At 38.1% G+C, this 9,809-nt stretch overlaps 2 protein-coding genes and 1 non-coding gene across 3 annotated transcripts in view; 1 reads left to right on the top strand and 2 right to left on the bottom strand.

Moving 5' to 3' along the window:
* The first annotated feature begins 1,112 nt into the window (after nt 1-1,112).
* LOC116001553 (alpha/beta hydrolase domain-containing protein 17B-like) lies at nt 1,113-5,177 on the top strand. The gene is made up of 5 exons (XM_031241434.1): nt 1,113-1,808; nt 3,077-3,113; nt 3,213-3,449; nt 3,576-3,623; nt 4,434-5,177. Exons 1-5 carry the CDS (start codon nt 1,492-1,494, stop codon nt 4,986-4,988), a joined length of 1,194 nt encoding a protein of 397 aa, XP_031097294.1. The 5' UTR covers nt 1,113-1,491; the 3' UTR covers nt 4,989-5,177.
* Nucleotides 5,178-5,211: 34 nt separating this feature from the next.
* Nucleotides 5,212-5,285, bottom strand: TRNAT-AGU. Its single transcript has one exon. It is a non-coding gene; the product is annotated as a tRNA-Thr (tRNA).
* A 2,876-nt stretch (nt 5,286-8,161) lies between these two features.
* The window catches only part of LOC116002909 (probable xyloglucan endotransglucosylase/hydrolase protein 30), a 5,541-nt gene continuing 3,893 nt past the window's right edge, over nt 8,162-9,809 (bottom strand). The window contains exon 4 of the mRNA XM_031243092.1: nt 8,162-8,990. Coding sequence (XP_031098952.1) covers nt 8,465-8,990 — 526 coding nt within the window. The 3' untranslated portion in view covers nt 8,162-8,464. The remainder of the gene's footprint in view (nt 8,991-9,809) is intronic.

Raw genomic sequence — 9,809 nt, 5'->3', positions numbered from 1 at the left:
AATACACAGGTCTTCCACTCCTATCACCATATCTTTGCTTGTAAACCAAACAGGTTGTTACATGTTAAATCATTTTTATTAAATGGTGAAATGATATAAATTTTAAACAAATAATTAATTGTGGGCAAAAACTTGTGTGAGACCGTCTCACCGTGAGACGGGTCGAGTCAATATGAAAATGTAATACTTATACGCACAAATGCCATACTTATATGCTCAAATGTAATACTAATCAGGAATAAAAATTTTGTTACTTATAAGGGTAAATGTAATACTTTTAAGGGAAATACAATACTTTTACATTTCGATTTAAAAGTATTACATTTTTCCTCAAAAGTATTATATTTTTCCTTATAAGTAAGGGCACTTGTCAATATTACTTATTATAGAAAATGTAATACTTTTTCTCTTATAAGTAACAAAAATTGTATTCTTAATTAGTATTATATTTGAGCATATAAGTATGATATTAAATGTTGCCCTGACCCGACCCGACCCGACTCACAAATAAGGACTCTTGAGACGGTCTTACACAAGTGTAACCCTTAATTGTGACATATAAATAAGTAAATAAATAAATACCAATTTAGACTAATAAGGGAAAATTGTAATTTTTGCCCCTCCATAATATGCCAATTATCAATGTCACCCCTGAATTATTAGTGGTGTAAATGTTGCTTCTCAATTTTAAAAAACGATACATATATTGCCCCTCCCGTAATGAAGGAGGGGCAATATTTACACCACGGGAGGGGCAATATATGTACCGTTTTTGAAAATTGAGGAGCAATATTTACACCACAATAATTCAGGGGTGACATTGATAATTGACATATTATGAAGGGGCATAAATTACAATTTTTCTGACTAATAATGATCCTAAACTAAAAGAGTAGCATTAAATGCGATAGTGCCATAGTAGTCCAAAGATTAAAAATGAAATTGGCTCTAAATTGATGTGCATTACCTTAAATTTATTTGACCAAAAAGTAAATTTACTTAGTAATGATTGAGGTGGATCATAACAAAAACTTCAAAGAAAAAAAAATGTCTAGAATTTGGCCAATTGGCATTCTCTTCAATTCCTTCTTTGCCATTTGCCAGTTTGCCACCCCAAGGGTTCATTAATCCACACTGCACTCTCTATTATATGCACTTATGCAGTTATGCACAGCACAACACAACACAGAAACCTCTCTCTCTCTCTCTCTCTCTCTCTCTCACTCACTCACTCTCACTGTCACAGCTTTCACAGATTTAGCCAAACACAAGTAGTCCTCTCTCCCTCTCTGTAACACCGAAACCCATCCTTCCATTCACCATTTTTCAGCCAATTAACCCTCTCTCTCTCTCTCTCTCTCTCTCTCTCTCATGCATTCATGAGTTGCGTCTTCAGAGCCCATTCAGCTCTGGGGGCGGTGCCGGCCGGGAAAAAATTCAATCTTTCTTCCGATTATTATTCCAACTTTACTTACAATCATATATATATTGATGGGTTGTTTGGTATCTCAGCTGGCGGCCAAGTTCGCCTTCTTTCCGCCGTCTCCGGCCACCTACGAGGTGAAGAAGCGCGACGACGGGCGCCTCGCCGCCGTGTCCACCGCCTCCTCCATGCCCATCTCCGACGACCCTTGTTTGGATGTGCTCCTTCTGGACACCAAAAGAGGCAACAAGATCGTTGCTTTTTACCTCAAGAACCCATACGCTAGACTCACTATGCTATACTCTCACGGCAATGCGGCTGATCTCGGCCACCTCTATGACTTGTTTCTTCAGCTTAAAGCTAATCTCCGAGTCAACCTTATGGGGTCTGTACTCTCTTCTCCCTTTTCCCTCTTTCTTTTTTGTTTTTTTCCCCATTTTCTTAACCTCAAAATCTTTTTTTTTTTTTTCATTTGTGTTTTTACTGTTGCTGGCTCTATATACACACATGTGAGTTCTTGGATATGGTGAATCCCCTTCTTCTTGTTGTATTTATTTTCTATCTATAAATAAAAAAAATTCCTTTTTTTTTTTTTTTTGGTTTTGTGGGTAGGAAAATGGAAATAGTTCTGTCTGCTGGGTGGCGTGCTCCTTTTATCCATTTCTCATGCCTAAAAGGAATACAAAATTAATAATTTACTTATTATATTCATTTACACTATCTTTCTAAATTCACCATATCTGAGAGGTTTTGGGGTTTTGGGGTTTTGGATCTGGTTTTTTTTGTGGATTTGATCTGAAAATTTTATGGATTTTGGGTGAGGATAAGAAAAGTGAAAGTGATGAAGATCTGGGGTTAATTTTATTGTTTTCACTGCTCACAAGTCCCTTTCCACCTTTTTTTTTTTTTAAAAAAAAAAAATTGCTGTTTCTTGAATCTTGATATGGTAAAGTGACAGGTTTCACTGGGTGGCATTCACCTACATGAAAAGAGTTTGTGCGGTGCGTTTGGATAGTGATAGTGATGGGGACATTTCTCAATTTGCTCCATTTGTCAAATGCACTGTTGCCCATTGAAACCCAACTTTGGTGCCAAATGGAACTTGAAACCCAACCCATCTTTCGCTCTCACACTGTTCTTAGCCTGCATTTATTATTGTTTTTCCATAATGAGATGGGTGGATGGATGTGTGCTGCATTTGCAACTTGTAGTACTTGCTGAACTATTCAATTTACTTGGAAGTAATCTAAGTTATCCCCCTCCAAAGTCCCAATCAGAAACCAGTTATGGTCCTTGAAGAAATAGGGAATTTACTGATTTTGAATTCTGTTATGTAGTTTTGTTTTTGTGCCCATTTTAGTGTATGTTAGTATCAAGCGTTCTAATACTACTTGTTAAGATCAAGCGTAACAAGTGCTTACTGCTACGCGAAAAGCTATAGCTAGTAGCAAAGGGCGCAACTTTATTTCCTTATACTTGCGTAGCAGTCAGTGTCACATTTTCGACTTTCAGGACCTTTGCCCAACAATCCCCTGGCCACCTGGTGCTATGCTTGTCCCTTTAGGCCTATGCCCAATAGTGTAGGGATGTTGCTAACTTTGTATGTTTTCTAGAGGGAATATTGATTACTTCTGTTTCAATCAAAATATGCAGATATGACTATTCTGGTTATGGAGCTTCTAATGGGAAGGTATATAGTAATAGCACCATGAATTTGATATTATCTGTGAGAGGAAAATCTTTGATTTACTGATTTAATGATCTCGCTATGCTTTTTGTTATGGATCAGCCAAGTGAGTTTGATACATATGCTGATATCGAGGCGGTATATGAATGCCTTCAAACTGAATATGGTGTTAGCCAGGAAGATCTGATTTTGTATGGACAGTCTGTTGGAAGTGGCCCGACATTGCACTTGGCAGCTCGATTGCCAAGGCTGAGAGGCGTAGTTCTGCATAGTGGCATTCTCTCTGGTCTTCGTGTGCTCTGTCATGTGAAGTTTGCATTTTGTTGTGACATTTACAAGGTCAGTTGGCGTCTCAATCTCACGAGCTCGTGCCAATGAGATTAGTTTTTACGACTGTTTAGTTTTTACCAATTTATGTGCTTATTGCTGCAATACTGACTGACCAATTGTCGTGTGGACATGCAGAATGTAAACAAGATTCGGAAGGTGAAATCCCCTGTGCTTGTAATACATGTAAGTGCTCTTAACGCCTTCCTATTTGAACTCAAATGCAGTTGAAATTCAATTGAATTCGTCACACTTTTGTCCTCTTATTCCTGTTAAATCAAAACTATCCTTCCTTAGAAACGGAAAGCACATACAGAGTAATAAATTGCACTTCCGAACTGCCTTTTTCTCAGATGTGTAATATCGACAAGTCGAATATGACACCTTGGTGTTAACCATACCTTTTAATATGCTCTACGTGACAGTTATCTTTGTTTCACTTCAGGGAAGGATTGCACTTAGAGTAGTTTTATCTCACACATATAGAAATGGTCATTGAAGGCTTCAAGATTCTTTCTAAAGGGACCATACATATAGAAACTACTTATTGGTTTTCACTTCTTTATATAGTATCTTTCTTCGTAACTTATACCCAACTGGTCTCTCGTCTTTATTGCACAGAATAATTTTAGAAAGTGATTGCCTTTCTATCAATTAAAAAGACAATCAACAATGGATTTATTGTTGAACCGTACATGCCATGAGACCTATCCTATCCTTAAAGTGTGTTCGTTCTTAACAAATGTTCGATGTTTGAGATGGCAGATCTAACTTGTAAAACCTTGAATCCAACTACTTTAGCCCGGAAATCCGGAATACTTTATGTGCCTGCAGTTTAAGTATGTAGATAACATATTATGTGCCTTTAATTTATTTACAAGCGCATAATTTATTAACTGAAGGCACATGTTAACTGCAAAGACATAATTTTCTGATCCATATGTATTCCGGTGATTGCTTGTCATTTCTCGTTTGAGGTGGTGTTTTGATCCACAGGGCACGGAAGATGATGTGGTGAACTGGTTGCACGGTGACCGACTGTGCAAAATGGCTAGGGATCCGTACGAGCCCTTGTGGATTAAGGGAGGAGGGCACTGCAACTTAGAGCTTTACCCCGACTATATCCGCCACCTATGCAGGTTCGTCCAAGAAATGGAGAACATGAACACGAAAGCTCAACTCCAAAAGATCCGCCAAACACTCCCTCCACAAAACAGATCAAACACCGCCCCGACATGCTGCTGCAACATCAAATGCCCGAAGCCCAGATGCACAAAATGCAGCTGTTGGCCAAAATGCCCGGAATTCTCAAAGCCCAGTTGCACGAAATGCCTGGAGTGCTCGAAACCGAGCTGCACGAAATGCTGGTGTTGGCCAAAATGCCTGGAGTGCTCGAAACCTAGTTGCACGAAATGCTGGTGTTGGCCGAAATGGAGGCTCAAATGCCCAAAATGGAAGCTAAAATGCGGGTGTTTACAACCGAGCTGCATAAAATGCTCGTGTTGGTGGTCGAAATGCTCGTGCAGGCAGCCAAAATGCTGGTGTTGGTGATAGGTATGGTATGGTGGTGGGGGGTATACAAACTTAGAAAGTTGTTGTATAGAAGATGAGCAGTCAATATCCCTTCAATCTGTGCAGTAATCTTTAGAGATTGCTATCATAAATTAGACAATAGGTTTCAGTTCCAACTTCATAGTGCTAATATATAATGCTGCTGCTGATTCAGCAAAATCTATTTTATATTGCTTTCATCGTAAGGGTTACGGCAAAAATTTGCCCTCGTTGAGAGTCGAACTCAAGACCTCCCGCTTACTAAACGGGTGCTCTAACCAACTGAGCTACGAGAGCTTATTATTTTGATATCCTTTCTAACGATTTAACTAAAATCAGATTTCAAATTAAGAGATTTGATTAACATAATATTAATTAGAAGTAGCAAGACTTTTGGGAAAACACAGTTCTAAATTTTTATTTTTTTTTTAAAACACTGTTTGTATGATCGAAAGGATTGCTTCCTTGTAAATTTTCTTTTAAAAATATATTTTTATAGGCAACAAATAATTATGTTCGACAATTTTTATTTTATATCATTAGTCTTATTAGTTTGAGTCAATTAATTATGAGTAACTTAAGCTGGTTTATCTCTTGTAATCTTTTGTCGGCTATGATCACAAGACGGGATTTAACCAATATACACACCGGTAATAGTTGTCACTCAAACTTTTACTTTGTATTTTTTTTTTATATCTTAGTTTATATGAAAATAAGTTTTAGTTTGTGATAAAATAAATGCATCATAATTTGTAATTGATCTCCGTATTAGAACTCTATGTGTCCTTGTCATATTGTAACTATTGTATTTTATTTATTTGTTGTATTTTGTGACTATGTTAATTAATCCAGAGTATGGTATCAGTAAGCTAGGGTTCTTCCCCTGGCTGATCACTCTTCTGTTCATGACTAATATGTTGGTTCTTCTAAATGGACCTAATCAAATGTTGTTGTGTCCTCATCTCCTATTCTTACAAACTCCATGTCCATTGTTTACCATTTTGTGAGTATCAAGTTGACAACAAGGAAGTTTTTGTTCTTGAGAATACAATTAGTTTCTTTTTTTGCGTGGTTAGAATTTGATGGACTTTGTAGATGGTTCTATAGTATGTCCTTTTATCACCATTTTAGCTAGCGATTCATCGGCTTCTCCGTTACCGAATCCAGCGTATGGTGTTTGGGTGCAGCAAGATCAAGCCTTAATGTCAATGATTATTTCCTCCATGTCTAAGGAGGTCATGCACCTAGTTGTTGGTCGTTGGAGGTCTAGAGAGATTTGGGATTCGGCCGAGCGTGCTTTGGCGTCCTCCTCTCGTGCTCGAGCACTAAATCTTCTCGGCCAACTACAAACTTTGCGTCAAGGGGATTCATTGGTAACAAATTATCTTGGACGGGCTCAAGTCGATTTCCTTTGATGAACAAAATCTCTATGTTTTCAGGGGACTTCAGCCGGAATTCCGCTCGTTGACGACGTCGTTATTTGTTCGTGGAAAACTAGTCACTTTGCAGGAATTGTCAGATTTTTTAGGTGCCAAAGAATTTTCGTTGCATATGCCAGTTGTCCTTGTTGTTTAGCGAGGTGAAAGGCACCAGCAAGAGTAGCGTTGTTTTGGTCAGAACCGAGGTAATGACCAACGATCTGGTCAGTACCGAGGCGGTGCTCAGTAGCATGGCGGCTGGAGTCGAGGTAGTCCGCATCGAGGTCGTGGAGGGAAATAGTGTGGCCATGGTTTTAATATCCGTTGTCAGATGTGTGATGGTCACTTGTTTTCGTCGTTATTCTAGTGCTTCCGGTCCTCAGGCTAATTTAGTCTTTCGAGATAGTTTGGGTGTTGATTCCTCTTTCAATTCTAACACTTGGTTTCTGGATAATGGAGCCACTAATCACGCAACCCCGGATATAGTTGTTTTTTCTACCTCTGAAGAGTACATTGGTGATCAAATATATATATATATATATACTAATTGGTTTCTATTCTAATTAATTTATATTTTTGAATTATAATTTTGAGAAACAACAAATATTATTGATTCAATTCTATTTTACTAATAGAGATAGAGATTAATAGCTATATATGTAACAAAAAGAGTCATTTCCATTTTTGGTCTTACTGTTATTGTGGTATTGCCAATTTTAGTCCACTTCATTAATTTTTGCCACATTGCGGCCAGTCTTATTTAGTTCTTGCCACTTTTAGTCCACCATTAAAATTTTCGTCAAATGACCGTCCAAAACAAGGGTATTTTTTGTCTTTTTATGCTTTGATTATCTTCTTGACCATTTGCAGTGGTTTTTCTTACACATTTTCATACAATGAAGAGGTCTGACGAAAGCCATGTGAGCCACATTACAAAGCCATGGCTTTCGCCGGACCTCTTCATTGGATGAAAATGTGCAAGGAAAACCACTGCAAATGGTAAAGGAGATGATCAAAGCATGAAAATACCAAAATACCCCTGTTTTGGACGGTTATTTGACGAAAATTTTAACGGTGGACTAAAAGTGGCAAAGACTAAATAAGACTGGCCGCAATGTGACAAAAATTAATGAAGTGGACTAAAATTGGCAATGCTCCAATAACAGTAGGACCAAAAATGAAAATGACTCTAACAAAAAATTATGACATTAACATATTAGATAATATTTTTGAATTTAAAAAAAAAAAAGGGTAAAAACATGGAACCTAAAACTGTGTAAAACATACTTCAATTAATATTACGTACTACAACTTGATTCACATAAAGTAGAGAATTTAATTTCTTGGAACAATAATATTACAACATACAACACCATGTCAAAACCAGCACCAAACATTCACTCTATGAACACAAATAATACATAAGTTAGTCAAAAATTTCCTGTGTATCATGGTCCACACCTACAGTTGTTTAGTGTCAATGTGTCATGAATCAAAAGTATATTTTTAATATATTAAATGTACATAATTTATGTACTGAATGCACATAATATAATAATATATAAAATAATATATTATGCATGCATCAGTACTTAAATAATGTAATTTTAGTATATTAAAAATATACCTTTTATTCATATCCACTCAGCTGCTGTTAGATTTCAATCGTTATATTGTGGACCACGGTCCACAGTGGTCCGAAACGACGTCGTTTTAAATGTTAGTGGACGGTGGGACGCGAATGACTTCCGGAAATACACAAAATCATTGTCTAGAATACACAAAATGACTTGAGGGAATACACAATATTGACACAACCACTACACAGAAACCATCCTCTTAACATTCGAATACATAAAACACGTCACAACCTATATTTAATACCTCTAACATGAATACACAGAATCATAGTCTACAATACACAGAATGCCTTCAAAAGATACATAGAATATTAACACAAATACACAAGATAGATAGAAACTGGAAACTTGATTTCCAAAAAAAACAAACCCTTAATTAAAATGATTACCACGGCCTGGTCCACGATATAAATTGCCGTTAGATTTGGGCTATACCGGCATGAGTTCGCCGTCTGGAGGTCCGGCAACGGCGGTGCTTCCGGTGGCTTCCGTGGAACTTCATCCGCTCTCTCAGCCTACCACTGGACTTAAACATGTCCCGCTCGGACTGCACGAAGACGCACTCGGGCGGGGGCGCGGCGTACCTAACGACGTCGTAGCAATAGGAATAGTACATGTATTTCTCGCGGAACCACTTCATGGACTGATGCTGCTCCGGCGTGAGGGTGGCGTAGCGCTGCGCCATGAGGGCGGCGTGGCGGTCGGTGCAGTTGGTGGACGGGATTTGTTCGATGGGGTCCACGGCGCAGCCTTCCAGTACGAGGTCTCTGAATTCGGCCACGAAGGGCTGGTATCGGTAGTTCACTCTGTTCCGGCCGCCGTTGGTGGCCCAGTTGGAGGCGTCCCATATTGTTACGTATAGAGACATCGGCTTTGATGGGAAGTCGCCGCCGATTGCTGGGTTGCGCACAACTTCCCTTATGGGCATCTCGTCTAGGTAAAAACTATATACGCAAATTAAATAATTCAAACACCCTATTCAAAACGCTGCTCTGCTAAAATACAAAGGAACTGAATTCAAGAATATATATATAACACATGCAGGCAGTTACTCTTAAGGAATATATATATATATATATGGCTAAGTTCCCGTACGACCAGGCCACACACCAAAAAAATGCATCATACATTCCTACACCTAATGATGCATTTTCGAACACTGTGTGGTGTGTTTATGCATACATAATAATGCGTTCTGTGGTGCATTAATGCATTTTATTGTGTGTTTTCTAAAACTATTGGTGTATTTTTGCATACCTAATGGTGTGGCCTCATATTAAGGCATAGCCGTATTTGAGCGCGCGTGCACACACATATATATATGAGATCAAATGCAGCCATGTTTCCCATGTGGCTGATGCGGATTGCATTAGATATGCATAAATGCACCACACAGTATTCAGAAATGCACTAATAGAGAGTGACTGCACGGCCTCATAGGATATATATGATCAAATGCAGACATGCTTCCCGTGTGGCAGGTACAGATTGATGCACCACACAGTATTCGAAAATACACTAATAGAGAGTGATCACATGGCCTCACACGATATATATGATCAAATGCAGACATATATGTTTCCCGTGTGGCGGGTGCGGATTGCATTAGATATGAATAAATACACCACACAGTATTCAGAAATACACTAATAGAGAGTGATCGCATGGCCTCACAGGAACCTGACCCTATATATATATATATATATATATATATATATATATATATATATATATATATATATATATATATATATATATATATA

Source organism: Ipomoea triloba, chromosome 13 (assembly GCF_003576645.1).
Source record: "Ipomoea triloba cultivar NCNSP0323 chromosome 13, ASM357664v1".
In the NCBI taxonomy this organism is placed as follows: domain Eukaryota; kingdom Viridiplantae; phylum Streptophyta; class Magnoliopsida; order Solanales; family Convolvulaceae; genus Ipomoea; species Ipomoea triloba.
This window is presented reverse-complemented; position numbering and strand designations above follow the sequence as displayed.